Source organism: Mya arenaria, chromosome 6 (assembly GCF_026914265.1).
Source record: "Mya arenaria isolate MELC-2E11 chromosome 6, ASM2691426v1".
Taxonomy (NCBI): Eukaryota; Metazoa; Mollusca; class Bivalvia; order Myida; family Myidae; genus Mya; species Mya arenaria.
Genome location: NC_069127.1, coordinates 68,532,066 through 68,549,441, shown reverse-complemented (window position 1 = coordinate 68,549,441; position 17,376 = coordinate 68,532,066). Strand labels below are relative to the sequence as shown.

General features: G+C 36.2%; 2 protein-coding genes across 3 annotated transcripts; both read left to right on the top strand.

The window, feature by feature from the left end:
- The first annotated feature begins 276 nt into the window (after positions 1–276).
- On the top strand, positions 277–4,212 carry LOC128239408 (procathepsin L-like). Of its 2 annotated transcripts, XM_052956034.1 has the most exons (7): positions 279–531; positions 928–1,070; positions 1,864–2,016; positions 2,170–2,202; positions 2,384–2,575; positions 2,788–2,956; positions 3,338–4,212. In XM_052956034.1, exons 1-7 carry the CDS (start codon positions 381–383, stop codon positions 3,538–3,540), a joined length of 1,044 nt encoding a protein of 347 aa, XP_052811994.1. In that variant the 5' UTR covers positions 279–380; the 3' UTR covers positions 3,541–4,212. The 2 variants fall into 2 exon arrangements, with proteins under 2 accessions (XP_052811995.1, XP_052811994.1); XM_052956035.1 differs by lacking the exon at positions 2,170–2,202 and having other exon boundaries at positions 277–531.
- Positions 4,213–5,604: 1,392 nt separating this feature from the next.
- Positions 5,605–16,150, top strand: LOC128236481 (BLOC-1-related complex subunit 5-like). Its single transcript, XM_052951357.1, has 5 exons — positions 5,605–5,725; positions 6,181–6,304; positions 7,787–7,927; positions 10,960–11,180; positions 14,177–16,150. The coding sequence occupies exons 2-5, from the start codon at positions 6,187–6,189 to the stop codon at positions 14,399–14,401; spliced, it is 705 nt and encodes a 234-aa protein (XP_052807317.1). The 5' UTR covers positions 5,605–5,725; positions 6,181–6,186; the 3' UTR covers positions 14,402–16,150.
- Positions 16,151–17,376: the final 1,226 nt, after the last annotated feature.

The following is a 17,376-nucleotide window of genomic DNA, read 5'->3' as shown; positions in this document are numbered from 1 at the left end:
AACATACCAATTTCAGAGTATGTTAACCGTCCATATACATCCGATTTTTTTTCGATACAAATGGCCGAGGAGTTCCGAATGAATCAACTGGTGATGAATCCTGGTAACTTTCTTTCTCGTTTTCCGGTGTTCTTGTAGTCGATTACTTTACTCAATTACGAACAAAAGGAGTAACGTCCGCCTCGATTAAAATAATAGTGCAAAGGCTTAAAATGCCCTTCAAAACCAGGAAGATAAAGTTTAGGGTTGGAGGCCAAATTATAATTGCATTCAGTTAGTTGATATACTAGTAGATCAATTATAAAATTTTGCATATTTTATCTTCCTTGTTGACACCCTCTCAATGATATATTCGTCTGTAAAGCATTTTAAAAGGAGTTATGAAGATGATGCTAGTTTTAAACCTTGTCGTTGTACTGTTAACGTTCCTAGTGGAACTGAATGGTGCTTCTGAACCAGATATTGGGATTAATAAAACTTCTTCAGAAATAAACGTGGACGCCAATTTTGAGAAGTTTAAACAGGATTATGGTAAGTATTCCATGTAAAAAGTTTACTTTTTTGCAAACAATTGGCAAATAAAAGTTAAAATGTTGAAATACTTCATTTCTATCCATATGAAAGCATGGGGTTAACACCAGAAGGTACCAACGACATTTAAGCGTAAAAAAGACTTGCCACCTTTTTGCATTGACCCTACAAAATAGTCTTCCAGTAGTGATTTTAATCTAATTTTTAATAACGAACAGATTATTGAAAACTAATACTCTTATATTGATATATTAATAATTTTTAGTTATACCTTTGAATATACGTGTTAACATTCATACCATCTAGAGCATTAGCATTACCTTTTAAATTAATTATCTTTGTTTGATTTATGCTATTTAAATTACAATATATTTTACCTTTCTTATGTGAATCCAGGCAAACAGTACGCTAACTCGCCCGAGGAGGCGCAGCGACGTGCGATATTCGCAGACAACGTTGAATACGTCAACGCTCATAACTTACAGTACGCGTTGGGGAAGATGTCGTACTACATGGGTGTCAACCAGTACTCAGATATGGTAAAGTTTAAAAATGGGTAGTGGGTATGAAGATTTAATTTAAGAGTACCAATACATGTTCTCAAACTTTTTCCTTTCACAAATATAAGTAAAATGATATCCTTTTGGGGTTGGCATTAGATCCACCCATATGAGATAATTTTCTGAGACGCTTTCCGTCAGTCATTCAGAGGATTGGATTCGAATTTGTATTTACGATGAAGTTAAATTTAGCAAAAAATTAAATTGGATTCGAAAATTGCTTCAGAGCTTTGATATTAAACGCTTGTCATCTACATTACTCTAAAGGAGGTAAGATAAAACATATAAATATCTGCGATGTAGCGTCGAATCACATTGTCGCTCTTGTTTTTTTAAATAAATCGTTGAAACGACCTTTGTCAGTCATTCGATTATTTGTTTAGAATATTGAGTAGTTGATGCCGACTCTGTTTCATTTTTTTTTTTAAAAGAACTAACTCCAAATGAACAAAGACTGTCAGTTGTACATAACTTCCAGATCATTCAGAACAAACACTTGAAGATGTGGTCACCAAATCTTACCTAAGTAAGATCGTGTACTTTAGTCACATTGTCCTTCAACTGTATAACCTCTCGCTCTAGGTCGCGTGAGAATACTCTCACCTCTCATTGCATTACAATAGCCTCCTGTGCTTAGAATATTTTTTTTCTTGAACACATAATATGAATGTCATTGATTGACAATTTTAAAGAGCTGTTTGATAAGTTGCTTAAAGTTTCGTGGTGCAAATGTCATAATTTATAAATGCTATCGCCATAATGATAATTACAGACATTCAAAGAGTGGGCGTCATTATACACGAGTCAGATTGTTGATGACGTCAGCAACGGCAACGCTTCAACTTTTCTGACGCCAGAGACTTTCAAGGCGCCGGGTTATGTAGATTGGCGTCGAAAGGGATATGTGACTTCAGTCAAAAACCAGGTTCTCGCGTTCTGCATACTATATAGCTTTTGTATCAAACAACTTGTAAAGACTTTCTTGCTGTAAATTTCTTAGTAACGGATATTGAAAAGACATACACGATGGTGTATTATTTCGTTTAAATATTTCTATTTACACGAATTTCATTTACAGGGTGCATGCGGATCTTGCTGGGCATTCAGTGCCGTAAGTGTACAATAGCTATGTCCATTTTTTTCAAAACACTGATTTGAAAAGGCTAGCCTTCCTTCTGAACATAACCGTAAATAAATAACATATAAATCAAGTTCCATACATATGTTAGTGATGATGTAAAAATGTGTCCTATTTCTGAAACTCGTGTTTACCTCCATTAACTCTAAAATAGACCGGAGCAATAGAAGGACAACATTTCCGAAAGACAGGCAAACTGATATCCCTCAGCGAACAACAACTTGTTGACTGCTCCCGTTCCTATGGCAACAAAGGTTGTGGTGGAGGGTTCAAGGACAGGGCCATGCTGTATGTCAGGGACGCAGGAGGAATCGAGTCAGAGAAGGCATATCCTTACTACGCCTCGGTAAGTGACTCCCAATTTCATGATTAATATTCTGCGAAAATCTTATTTCTTACTATCCCTCAGGGTTGACTTGCTAGTGTTGTTTTACCAATGTATAATGCAATGGCTCTGTAAATTTCAGAGTAAATAATTATTGGGCATTATCGCCCAAACCGAAAGAGTATCGATTACAACTAAAACATAAACGGCATACATTTATGAATTTAATACAGCGGTCTAGAGTATTCCCTTGCCGATTCACAAAGTACATGGCGGCTGCGAAGATAAACGGAGTTAAGAGAGTCCATTCGTCAGAATCCAGTCTTATGCATGCAGTCGCGTCACAGGGGCCCATTGCAGTGTCCATCAGGGTCAACAGAAATTTCAAGAGCTATGCGGGAGGTATGATTGTGATTATTATGTTGTTACTGTTTCCCTTCACGGCCAGTGACTTGGTTTATACCAATGGAATAGGTTACATTTCAATTCAGGGTCTTTCATCTCAAGATTTATTTGTATCCTGCTTACGTAAAACAATGCATAAAGAGTTCATCTAATGTACAAAACGTACAATGTTGTTAAACCAATCCTCCCAAAAGTACTTTCAGTACTTTGATTATTTTCATTTTGCTCATAACCACAAATAATGTGTTGATGGTGAGATTTATCATCAATACCGTCTTCTATAGTATTTTTTCAAGCTACTACATAAATGTATATGTAAGTTTATTCATCCTGTTGACGATGATTTTCAACCGATTGGGTTTTATTTTAAAATCACAGGCATATTCGACGACTCAAGTTGCATCAATGCACGAGCCGGTCATGCTGTGTTGGCTGTGGGGTATGGCTCGTACCCCGGGGAATATTGGCTGGTCAAGAACTCGTGGGGACCTCGCTGGGGCGAACAGGGGTACATCCGGATGGCTAGAAACAAGGGAAACGTTTGTAGGATCGCGAGAAGCCCTGTGTTCCCGACAGTTTAAAAGCATCGTTCATGATTTAGCCTTAAGCTGTCAATTATGTAATGATTCAAAAACAGGATGTCAGCGTACAGTGGCGTCATGGTACATTGTGTTTATAGATACGATAAAGTATAAAGCCCATGTGTTTGATAAGAGTTTTAGTTTTATGATATTGATTCATTTATTTTAATAGAATTTAGAACAAAAATGCGATTTCACTTACTGAAACAATACATGAAGTACAAGAAAACTTATTTGGAGAATTGGCATGCATTGCACAAATCATATCTGTTTAAAAACATGAAACAGACGGAAACAAAAAGACTTTTATGACTTCTGTTCAAATGACGATTCCGTCAGGAATATCTCTACCTTATTTGAAAAGTTTGTTAAGTAACTATATGTAAAAATACAATAGCTCCTGCTTAAGAATAAATGATTTAAAACAATGCTTGCCAAGTATCCCTGTTGTTAATTTATGTAAATTATAACCATCATGAACATGGTCTGACGAGAATGTTAAAACTCGGCGTCGTGAACATCGACCTCGTGCTACGGATAGCCCAGATATCCCAACATGGCTGTTTTTAAATTACTATAAATTCCGTAATAAACAACCATATTTAATTAAATCTGTTAAAGATAGTTTATTATGTGTTTTGTAACCATAGGCAATAAATTTTATGAACTGTTTTGGAGTAGCATGAAAAGTTAACGTATTTTTTTTTAATCACCCCTCGACTGAGATAATGTGTGTGTGTGCGTGTGTGTGTGTGTGTGTGCGTGTGCGTGCGTGTGTGCATGTGCGTGCGTGTGCGTGAGTGTGTGTGCGTGCGTGCGTGCGTGCGTGTGTATGTGCAAATATTACTTTAGTAAGAAGACACCAGGCTAGAACAAAATGCAACAGACATTCATTGAGACATTTACAATAGAAAATAAAACAAATTCCTTTGGCGAAACCTGGATATCCACATTCTGTCCGAGAGCATTAGATTCTTGAACTAAGCATAATAAATGTGTGCGTGTTTGCGTGCGTGCGTGCGTGCGTGCGAAATGCGAAATGCAACAGACATTCATTGAGACATTTACAATAGAAAATAAAACAAATTCCTTTGACGAAACCTGGATATCCACATTCTGTCCGAGAGCATTAGATTTTTTAACTAAGCATAATAAATGTGTGTAAAGCTTATGAAATCTTTAGTTATTACACCAACTACATCCGGTGTGAGTCGGCTCCAGATACATGTATGATGATTAGAAACTGCATACCTGTATTTACAAAATGAGTTCTTTATATACCGTGATATCGTGACCTCGATTAGAGTGTATTGGTAGACCAAAGACTCATTGTTTAAACTCGAGATCTTTATTTCATTTTAGAATTGCTTAAACCAGAGTTTAAAAACAACACATTTTTCTATTACTCAACACAGTTTGTAAATTGCAATAATCTGTAACCAATAATTAGAATTGTATATGTATGTACATGTGTATGTATGTGTTTCTTTTGAAAATGCGGTCAAGGATAACCCTTGAACGTGGTCCTTTGTTTTTGCTGAATGGACAGCAAGCTGAAGAGACAGTGGTGTGATACAAGGAAGTCCGGGTGCGATACCCTAGCTCTTTTTCGAAGAGACCCCTTGGTTCTTTTACGTGTTCGGTGTAAAGCACCGATACACGGGGTACAACTTTCCTTGGTTAAACCAGTACCGAGTACACCACTTTTCCAAGCACTACCCTTGAAATGCCGAGCACCAGGCAAGAAGCTACTTGTACCAACTTTTAACGTATATTGGTATAACGCGTCCAGGGATCGAACCCACGACCTCCCGCTCCGTAGGCGGATGCCTTAACAACTAGGCCACGGAGACGGTTAATTAATAATTACATACATCATATTCCCAGCAATAATTGATACAGATTACAGTTTGTATTCATTTCTTTGCTGTATCGCTTTTTTGATTCTGAACCTCAAAATTAAGACTGAGATGTGAATATTGGCAGTTTGTTTCTGATAATATCCCTGCACGCAGCTTTTGGTGACATGTAAAGGGAGGCCACTGCGTATTAAATAGATGTCAAGAAAAATGGTATAAGTATAGTGTAGCCTTCAGATTACTTTTTTACACTGACTTTTTTCCCTAGTTTTGTTACTGTACTAATGATTTAAGGGCAACACAATAGCAGGAGGACGAACAACCAGGCAAGCTTTTAATTTGAATTAGTATTTTCTGTTAAAAAAATGTTTTCTTGAATCCCTTCACATTTGTAATCTAATTTCGCGACTACAATATTTTTTTTTATATCTAATGTGATTTTATTTAAAATATTAATAATTAAAATTTAAATATAACTACTTGTTCCTTTATAGTATCTAACCTGTAATAGGTTTGCACATTAGATCAACTTTCATTGTCTCAATATCTTATTTGGAAACTAAAAAGTTCTAATATATTTATTTCAAAATGTAAACAACAGATGATTGAAACAGATTTTATTTTTTTGTTTTTTGAAAGATGAATGATTGCTTTAAATGGTACACACAAACATTTATTTTTTATTATCACTTATTTATGATTAAAATGTAAATAATCCTTAGGCGGTCGAAAACCTGTTGTTCCGGGATATATTTATGAGGATGATATTAATCATTTAAAGATCCAGATGGGTGCAGAACAGAGTCGTGTGCCACCAGCGGGTGCCCCCGGCAGCACCATTCGCTCTCAGAGAGATGAGGACATTCCATACACCTCCTTAACCATCAGCAAACCCATCTCTGCAGGTAGATGACTTAGGTTTATTTCCAAAATTATTAAGCATTTGTGGCTTGCCAAGGGTGCAGGATGAAGTGAACCACTGCCTAAGTGAACCATTTGATTACCCAAGAGTGGGTGTTGCAGTTTATTTATACTCACACTCCGACAAAGCTTATTCGGCGAGTGATCTTATACGATTGTTAGATATATTAGTATTTTTTTAGCATAGTGCACAGGCAGAATTTTACCCTGGTTAGAGTTTTTAACATGCACTTGTTTATAGCACTGTAACACAGGACCCCAATTTTGGATGAAAGGATGAAGTAAATAAACACATTAATTTCATAATGCATGAAATTGTCAGTCAAATTAAGAATCTGTTTCATATACTTGTATTATGAAAAAGGAAGTGAAATAAAAAAAAAGATATAAATGAGATCATGAAAATGAAACAAAATAAATAATAAAGCAATTTCACTATGTATAAATGTTTATAAGAGGTTATACAGTGAAGCACATGAAAATGAAACAAAAAATAAATGATGATAAAGCAAATATGAATGCGGTTGACCTCTGAGCTGGCTCCCTGTGTTGGGAATCCTCTCACCCCTCACATGCTCCGCTGGAAGGAACGGCAGAGCCAGGATCTTCCTGATGAACTGGTAGGTGTCTCTGTTGCTGGTGTATTCTGTGCTGAGACCCAGACACACTGCTATGCCATAGATGCCATAGATGTGCTGGGTCCAATGGAAGATACACCCTCGGAAGAGGGCTCTCTGGAACATGTGGTGGATGGCCTGACAGGATGCTGCATTTATCTAAAATTAATAAATTAGTAGATATGGTCATAAACAAGAAATATGTTTCATGATATGTGTGTATTTTATTCAAGAGAATATGTACATGGTATATTACGGTTGAACATTTGGTAATATCATCACTTGATTATCACACAAATACACGTTAAAAAAACAACTATGTATTGAATGAAGTTATACAATACAACTTTATAAAATGATGTGTAATACTAAAACAATTTAAAGGATATCAAATATTATTAATATATAAAATTTCCCTTTTAAATTCATAGATGGTTCACTTGGTCCAACAAAAAGGTTCGCTAAGACCTGGTTCACTTCGGCAGTGGTTTCACTTCATCTGACATTCGTTTGTCAGGCATCCAACTTGTCAGATATTCTTACCCCTTCCCAGTGGCAAATTTATTTATAATCATGAGCTGCAAAGAGCCATAATTTTTAATGAGGTTGTGGGTTCAATCACCACTATAGAGTACTTCGAAAAAACAGAGTGGTTTCCATGCAGAAAACAGAAATGAGAGAGAAATGTTTCACCTCTCAGCTGTCTGCATAATACAACTTAAATAGATTAGTATAAATTAACTTACATTAGTAATAATAAATAAATTTAAATAAAAGATTTAATGTTGAAAATCAATTTTTCATGAGTATACTTAAATGATCAATTCTGAATGTTGAATTGTTACACAGATTCCCCAAAGAGCTCTCCTCGGAATCAAGGCAGTCGTCAGCGTGCAGCCACGATGCCAACACAGAGAGAAATGCAAGCAAGAGAGAGTACACCAAAACACAACATTGTAGTGGTTGCGGACGGACAGACAGTTATTAAAGGTAGAGAGATGTGGCTCTGCAGGGGCTCTGGAAACTGGTTAAAAATTACCCGAGATTATCTATGTCTACTAAGCAGATTATTGATTTCCAGTTTGCAACCAATTAATATTTTGTTTGACGAAACCTTAATGAAACCCACATCCTACTTTCGATAAGAAGTTAAATCGATGAAGGAAAATCAGTTGGGAATGAATATTATTTTTTTTTAAAAATGCTGAGTTTTTGGCTTGCCGAAATATTGGAGCGGAGGCCAATGCTTCTGCCACCCCACCTCTGGCGCCTCTGTATCCTGAAGGTTTGCTTTAACTATGAGAGTTCAAATATTGTTTAGTACATTCCATTTAGGGAGAGCAATATGCTGGTGTGACAGTGTATCCTATTTTATTACTGGCTTATGCTATAATGTACTGTATTCATTGTAATTAACTGTTTCATTCAAAAGTGGGAACTGAAGTAATGTACTAATGGGTAATTAGTCCACACCAAATTGATAACTTGTTCATCGGATTTTTTCCAAAAAATAGTGGTGAGAGCGAGTGAAATAATAAAAAAAATATTTGTTTTGCATTTAGCAAAAAAGAGGAGCGAGCGAAGAGCGAACAAATATATATAGTCATTTAACTCACATGCTCACATTTTATTCACTTATTAACTAAACAATGATATGGTAAACAGTACAAGGATAACATCCAGTGAAAGAAGGATAACACTTAAAAATAATTCTATACAAATATTAGTTTTGAGATCAAACAAATGCTATTTGAGATCAAGCAAATGTATTTCTTTAAACTATTTCATAACTGAGAGAACTCAAAACCACAATTTTCTAGTTTTTTAACCTTTTTAAAAAGTTTTTTTCAAAATACCCTATGCATGGCTAAGTTAAAGCCTGGACACAAGCGCCAATGGTCACAGCCACCTGCCTGCCCAATGGCATATCCAAATCTATTAACTAGGTTTTCCACTTTTCCTTAGGAAAACTTGGTTAAAAATAATTCTCTATTCAAATACATTGTCATATCTCATGCCATGGAAATGACTAGACAAGGTGACTTGAAAAAATTACTCACAAAATGAATATAGGCATTTGCAATCAAATATAAACTATAACAGCTATCACTCTTGCTTTGACTACCCGATTGGCCTTGGTAGCCATCTAAGTTCTGGAAGAGAATTTACAAAAAAACTACACCGTATTGTAAACCATTTCAGCTGAAAATATGTCACAGAAAATTCCAGCCAGCGCCAGATTGATTTTAGGCTTTCTCAAAATTTAACACCTATCTTTTTTAAACTTGCAGATTTTCCTTAATTGTTTTAGATATCTTGTTCAAATTTAGACAAGTAATAGAAAACATAAACATATATATATATATATATATGAGACACTTTTACTTCTTTTGTACTGCAAATACTGATTGTGTCAATTTTCATATATAGTAAAAAATATTTCAAGAAAATACAAGAATATGCAATATTTTTTCATAGACAAAAACCTATCAGCATAAATATTTAACACTTGAATGATTTCCATATATAGTTTAAATATACACATGAACATTTAAAAAATCTACAAACATTTATTCGCAACACAAAGTGTGATTAATACCTTTTTCCAAGCACACAGTCTAACACTCTTTTTTTTTTCCTTTTTTACAAAATATACTCAATCCGGCTTGTTTGACGTCTTTGTGTGAATGGTAAAACTCATGGGATTGCATGAAGCACATATGAATGTCAGTCAGGTTATTTTTTAGCGTCATCCTACTGTCCACGAACATTGACTCATTGGCGACCAAGGCCTCCACCACAAGCTCGCACTCGTTGCCTCATGGGGACAGGAATTTCATGATCCGCTGCGACGGAGGAATCTGAAATTTTAATAAGCAATATTATACATAAATGTTCATTGTAGTATAATGTAGTACGCATTACTGAAACAGTTTGATGATAACACAAGAAAGGTGGTGCTCGTTTCTTGGCCAAACTTTATTTTTCTATTACTGTACATGCATATGAATTAAATAAACACTATACTGTGATCTGTAGCAAAAAAACAACAAACATGCATAAATCATTAAATGTATAATTATTTTTGAAAGAAACAAATAATACAAAAAATACATCATATTTGCTATATTAACAGCAAAACAACAAAGAAGTTAAAATACACACCTGAAGTTTTTACCTGGACAGGTGTAGTAGGTATAGATGACCGATTGGAAACAGTCTTTTCACTGTAACGGTCATCCAAATTCCTGTCAAACATGTCCGAACCAAATTCAAACTTTGGATAATCACTGTCATTCACGATAAAATTCAGCGGAAGCCAAATCCAAACAAACACATTTGTCCAAAATTTAATCAAACTTTAAATGGTGGTAGAATTGTCTTTTGACGTAATTTTCAAGAATCAGGAAGTGAAATAAATGTTTTCATGTTGCCAATTTAGTTTCGATCATTTAGATGGTGCGGGCGCAAGTGATAAAAAAAATAAAAATATTTTTTTTTGCTTTTCTGAAGAAATAGGTGCGGGAAATCTGATGAACAAGTTATTAATTTGGTGTGACCTTAAGTACTTTTCCAATTCATAGACTTTTAATAAACAAATTTAATAAATTGCAAGTTAAATGACCACAACTGTGATATGCTATTTATATCACAAATGTTTGTTAAATGATTTAAAGTGAAGCGCAGACTAAGTGAAGCGCAGACTAAATACTTAAAATTTTGCAACATAAACCGATAAATTTACATTGTTATTCATTAATGGCGTAACATTAAGAGTTATCACAAAAGTTATGTTGAAAATATGAAACGAAATATTTCATTATGGCAACGTCATTTATGATATAAAGATAACATATTCGAACAGAAACATTATGATCTGATTCTATATCAAGATATTTGTTCATTTAAAAAGTAATGTTATTTAATTGTTTAATAGATTTTTTGGGAAACAGCATGATAAGCTGTAAAATAATTAGATTATCCTAAGAGACAAGACAAGGCATAATTGTATATTCATATAGACCCGGACCCTGAGTTGACAAGACTTGACACTATCCCAGTGATTTACCCGATTCTTCGTGGCTCCTTGAACCTACCAACAAGTGCACGAGATAACGAGCTGTTGGAACGTATGGATCCGGAGCACCTGCTGATGTTGTGTTTGCGCTACCAGGAACACCTTAAACAGCTGTCAGAGAGTGTAGCATTTGATCAAAATGCATTATGTATACGCATAAAAGAGGTTTGTATTGAGTGCATTGTGCTACACTCGTTGAGATTAGAATTTGAATGCTCTTATGCCCCCCTGCCAAGAAGAGAGGTTATATTGCTTTGCACATGTCAGTTGGTCAGTCGTTAGGTCAGAAGCTTGTCCATGTGATAACTCGACATGGTTAGGTTAGGTGACCAGTAGATGACCTCAACTAATTTTAGATCATGGGCTCAAAGGAGGTCACTGACCTTGCATGCAAAAAGCTTGTCCAAGTAATAATTAGACAATGTATATACCTTTGGTCCTCATACTTGACATGGATGTTGGGTGTGACCAGAAGATGACCCCCTATTGATTTTGGGGTCATTTGGTTTAAAGGTCAAGGTCATAATGACTTTAAACCTTATGACCTTATTGATTTTGATGGTCCTCAGGTCAAATAAGCCTAGACTTACGGTCATCAAACTTGACATGGAGGCTGGGCCTGACCAGTAGATGACCGCTATTGATTTTAGGGGTCATCGGGTCAAACGTCAAGGTCATAGTGACCTTGAATGATAAAAGGTTGTTCCAGTGATAACTCAACAATGCCTGCACCCATGGCCCTCAAACTTGACTTGAAGGTTGGGCCTGACTAATAGATGACCCTTATTGATTTTAGGGGTCGTTGGTCCAAAGGTCAAGGTCACAGTGACCTTTAACACGAAAAGGTTAACAAATTGAGTGATATCTCAACAATGCCTAGACCTATGATCATCAAACTTGACATTGAATGCAAAAAGTTGTTCAAGTGATAAATCAACAATGCCTGCACTTATGGCCCTTAAACTTTACTTGGGGTTTGGGCCTAACCAGTAGATAACCCCTTTTGATTTTAGGGGTCAAAGGTCAAGGTCACAGTGACTTTGAACGCAAAAAGCTTGTCTGTGGGATAACTTGACAATGCCTCCACAGATGGCCCTCAAACTTGACATTTAGGTTGGGGGTGACCAGTTGATGACCCCTATGGATTTTGAGGTCATAGAGTCAAAGTTCAAGGTCATAACTCATATTCATCATTAAAATTTCATCATATTTACTTATTCCCTGCTGCTAAGAGGATACATTTTTATCTGCAAATATCAGTCATCATCTGAACATGATTAAAAACTGTACCTACTATCCTCACACTTTGAATGGTCATAATCTTAAAACTGCCTCAAAGGCATCCAATGTCAATGACAAACCAGCTGTCATTTTGGTCCATGCATATTTCATTCAATTGCCCAAATAATCCTGACAACATGGCGCTCAGGGGGGTGGGGGGCATAATGTTTGACAAACATCTTTTATCAAGTTTTTGAGTTGCATCCCTTGGTTTACAGTAAAGTTTACTTACATTGGATCATTCCCAGCAAGTATTAGGAAAGTCTTGTTTCTATTTCAACCATGTGCATGTTTAAAAATAGGTTTTTACTTAAATTTTAAACATTGAAGATGATTCTGATATAGTTTCTATGTATATATATACATCACAGATTATGATTATATTATTGATATTTGCATGGTTTGTGTCAGCCACAACCAAATATCACATGATATAAAGTGACAAAAATTTATGTCAAATTAGGGTTTTAGCCAGGTTATATGAAGAAATGAACCCTTATCAATTTGACTGTAAACGTTAAAAAGTGTGTTTAATTGAAGTAAATATAAGGTTCCAACTGTCAAGTATGAATTTATGATAACATTTTAAAGTTTTAATCAAATAAAAGAAATATTTAAGCATTTAACTTATGAAGGCAGGAGGGTTGGGCAGGGTGTACATACTGGTCTAAAGGAGGGCAGAAGGGTGCTACCAAAAAAGAACAAGGTGCAACACCCTTCCATAACTCGTAAGCTAAAACCAAAGTCAAATATTTCAATTAATGCTTGATATTTATGCCCCCCTACGAAAAAGAGGGGTATATTGCTTTGCACATGTCGGTTGGTTGGTCTGTCGGTAGACCAAAACTTGTCCCAAGTGATTACTCAACAATTCCTGGACGTATGGTCATCAAACTTGACATGAAGGTTGGGCCTGACCAGTAGATGACCCCTATTGATTTTAGGGCTCATCCAGTCAAAGGTCAAGGTCACAGTGCCCTGTAATTGTAAAAGAAGGTTAAAGCTTGTCCGAGTGATAACTCAACAATGCCTAGACCTATAGTCATCAAACTTAATATGGATGTTGGGCCTGACCAGTAGATGACCCCTATTGTTATTGGGGCTCATCAGGCCAAAGTTCAAGTTCTCAGTGACCTTGAATGGTAAAAGGTTGTCCGAGTGATAACTCTACAATACCTTCACCCATGGCCCTCATACTTGACTTGGAGGTTGGGCCTGACCAGTAGATGACCCTTATTGTTTTTGGGGGTCATCGGGCCAGAGGTCAAGGTCACAGTGACCTTAAATTGTAAAAGGTTGTCCATGTGATAACTCAACAATGCCTGCACCCATGGCCCTCAAACTTGACTTGGGAGGTTGTGCCTGACCAGTATATGACCCCTATTGTATTTGGGGGTCATCGGGCCAAAGGTCAAGGTCACAGTGACCTTGAATGGTAAAAGGTTGTCCTTGTGATAACTCGACAATGCCTGCTACCATGGCCCTCAAACTTGACTTGGAGGTTGGGCCTGACCAGTAGATGACCCCTATTGTTTTAGGGGCTCATCGGGCCAAAGGTCAAGGTCACAGTGGCCTTGAATGGTAAAAGGTTGTCTGAATGATACCTCAACAATGCCATGGCCCTCAAACTTGACATTTAGATTTTTTGTGACCAGCTGATGACTCTTATGGATTTTGAGGTCAAAGGTCATGGTCATAACACACTCTATCCTCACAATTTGAATGGTCATAATCTTAAAACTGCCTCAACGGCATCCAATGTCAGTGACAAATCAACTGTCATTTCGGTCCATGCATATTTCATTCAATTGTCAATATAATCCTGACAACATGGCGCTCAGGGGGCATAATGTTTGACAAACATCTCTTGTCCTTTCTAGATTGACTGCATTATCCAGAAGCTGATGCATACAATGGTAGAGAAACAAAAGAGGTACGCCAAATACGCGGAGCAATTTCAACGCACACAGGAGACAGTGACTGTGCTAAATCGTATAAAAGACACAATGAACGATATCATTCCGAAAATGGAGACTTTAAATAAGATGCTTCCTGCGGATGAACGGATGGAGCCATTCCAGATGAAAGATAGTGGACGAGGATGATTTATAAATTTTAAATGTGTAATTTTAAAGACAAATGACAGCGTCATTGATGTTGTTAGAATTGGTGTTGTTATTTTTTGCATTGCGATCAAAATGTTTCAAGTCAAATCAAGCAATTTTTCCCTAACATTATCTATAAAAATTAAACATTTTTGGGGATTTTTTTTTATGGATTTTGGAAACAATGCTTTATTTCAAGACACGTTATGAACAACTGGTGTTGTCAAATTTTACATCCATGTGAAAATTATCAAACTGTGATTTTATTCAGGTGTCATTATCTTTAGTGAAATTTGAATTAAATTTGAGTGTAAAATCATGCTATATAAGTAATTATATTGCTTCATTTTAACTTTTTTTATTGTTACTCGTTGTCAAAGAAACAAAGTTTCAAAAGTGACAATATCTCAATAAATTAAAACAAAAACTTATCTTAACCACAAGAATACCCAACAGTTAAGCAAGTATCATACAATAGCACTTGCAATCTTAAGCAAGTGATAAAGATGGTTGAACTTGATAACTGCCATTTAAAACAGAAACTTTCATACAGAATGCATAACTATATGATGTATTTTAGATATTTTTGGATATTTTGGACTTAAAAATGAAATCAGCTAGGCATTTCTCTGTGAAATACTAATTAAAAAACTACCTGAATATTCTATTGAATGTTTGATACATTTTAGAAAACAAACTGTAATAGGTAACTCTTTGGTGGGAGTAGGGCTTTAGCCAGGTTTTAAAAGGGACAGGGTGCTGCAGAAAGGGGACAGGGTGCTGCAATAAGGAGAAAAGGGGGACAGGGTGCTGCAAAAAGGGGAAAAAGGGGACAGGGTGCTGCAAAAAGGGGGAAAAGGGGACAGGGTGCTGCAAAAAGGGGACAGGGTGCTGCAAAAAGGAGAAAAAGGGGACGGTGCTGCAAAAAGGGGAAAAAGGGGATAGGGTGCTGCAAAAAGGGGACAGGGTGCCAAGGTAGAAAGGCACATTGTATAGGGCTGTAAAAAACTTGATAATTTTGAATTTGACAGAAAATGGTTTGAATTGTGTTCACTTCAAGTAATACTAGTATAAGGTTTCAACTGCCAAATATGTAAAGTGTGTATGTATTTATAATCATAGAATAAGTTTAAATCAACAAAGAAATATTTGATAGCCTTAAGCATTTAATTCTATGAAGGCAGAAGGGTACCCATGCTGGTCTCCATGAGGGCAGATGGTTACTACTAAAAAACGACAGGGTGCAGCACCCTTCCATTACTCTTTACTTCATCCCTAGATGAGAGAAAGTGAAAACATTCTATCTGTTCCTTTCTTCTTTAATGTCACTATGAACATTTCAGCTTTTACACATTCAATTAAACTTGTTAAATCTTTCCAGTGTCCGGACATGTGCCATGCTAGTGTATCCATGATTTGATTTCTGGAGGATTTGGCTCAGAATCGCAGAAAGTTGAATATTTAAATTGAATTAAGGTAGCATTTGTAAATGCTGCAACTCCTGGACACACTCCTTACTTTGAATGTTGTTTTGCATGTTATAAAAACATTTCATCGTTCAGACGCTGTTGAACAAATGAGTTGTCTATTCTCCTGAAGCAATGTGTATGAAACTGTGATACATTATACCAGAAATACAACAGCATATTATATGGCACTGTTTACACCCACTGAATGGGGATGTGTGCAATATTTTGCGTTATGTTACTTAAACTTACAATTATTCATGAAAATAAATTATTGAATCATTGTAAATAGTTATTTATTGGACCATATTTTTTTTTTGTATACCATATAACAGCCATTATAATAATTTTATTATTTTACTTGAATGTTATGATTAATACAGTTTTATCTGGTCTGTTTATCGAAAAAAGAAAACATGATGATTCACATCTCATGTCATAGCCTTGGTAGCAGTTGCTGTTGGTAAAGCAGTTGCTGTTGGTAAAGCAGTTGCTGTTGGTAAAGCAGTTGCTGTTGGTATAGCAGTGACTGTTGGTATAGCAGTTGCTGTTGGTAAACCAGTTGCTGTTGGTATAGCAGTGACTGTTGGTATAGCCGTTGCTGTTGGTATAGCAGTGACTGTTGGTATAGCAGTTGCTGTTGGTAAAGCAGTTGCTGTTGGTATAGCAGTGACTATACCTGTTGGTATAGCAGTGACTGTTGGTATAGCAGTTGCTGTTGGTATTGCAGTTGCTGTTGGTATTGCAGTTACTGTTGGTATAGCAGTGACTGTTGGTATAGCAGTTGCTGTTGGTATTGCAGTTACTGTTGGTATAGCAGTGACTGTTGGTATAGCAGTTGCTGTTGGTATTGCAGTTGCTGTTGGTATCAGCATAGCAGTGACTGTTGGATTTTACATAACAGTGGTTGTTGGCATTGCAGTTGCTGTTGGTATCAGCATAGCAGTGACTGTTGGTAAAGCAGTTGCTGTTGGTATTGCAGTTGCTGTTGGTATTGCAGTGACTGTTGGTATCAGCCTAGAAGTGGTTTCCATAAACATGTAGCTGTGGCTGTTGTCATCTGCATAGCAGTGGCTGTTTGTATAGGCAAACAGTGTCTGTTGGCATAGATAAAGCAGTGACTCCGCATCGGCATAGCAGTGACTGTTGGCATCGATATAGCTATGGCTGTTAACATCTTGCAAAAACTTATGTTGGTCAGAACTTGGACATTGTTTACAGTAGTTGTACAAGTAGGTGACTGATTGGTCATGTTTGAAATCTATGTTAACACAAGTGTCATTTTCTGCCTAAATATTTACCTAATGTTTATGAAACTTGTTCATAATCTTGTCTCTGTGAAATGTAGGTCAAGTTGGTTATGATTAAAGTCTGATTAATGTAGGTCACTTTGTCAATGAGAAATATTCTTCTAAAAAAAAAGTCATATTTTCTACTCAATCTTCCACAACCTTGGTTATGTTGCCTGGTGTTATATACCTTAATGTGCCCACTGTTATGTCACTAAGT

Coding starts and splice junctions, on each gene's coding strand:
- LOC128239408 (XM_052956034.1), top strand. CDS start 381: ATGAAGATGATGCTAGTTTTAAACCTTGTCGTTGTACTGTTAACGTTC. Junction 532..927: donor GAAGTTTAAACAGGATTATG/GTAAGTATTCCA, acceptor ATGTGAATCCAG/GCAAACAGTACGCTAACTCG. Junction 1,071..1,863: donor TCAACCAGTACTCAGATATG/GTAAAGTTTAAA, acceptor TGATAATTACAG/ACATTCAAAGAGTGGGCGTC.
- LOC128236481 (XM_052951357.1), top strand. CDS start 6,187: ATGGGTGCAGAACAGAGTCGTGTGCCACCAGCGGGTGCCCCCGGCAGC. Junction 6,305..7,786: donor CAGCAAACCCATCTCTGCAG/GTAGATGACTTA, acceptor ATTGTTACACAG/ATTCCCCAAAGAGCTCTCCT. Junction 11,181..14,176: donor TATGTATACGCATAAAAGAG/GTTTGTATTGAG, acceptor TGTCCTTTCTAG/ATTGACTGCATTATCCAGAA.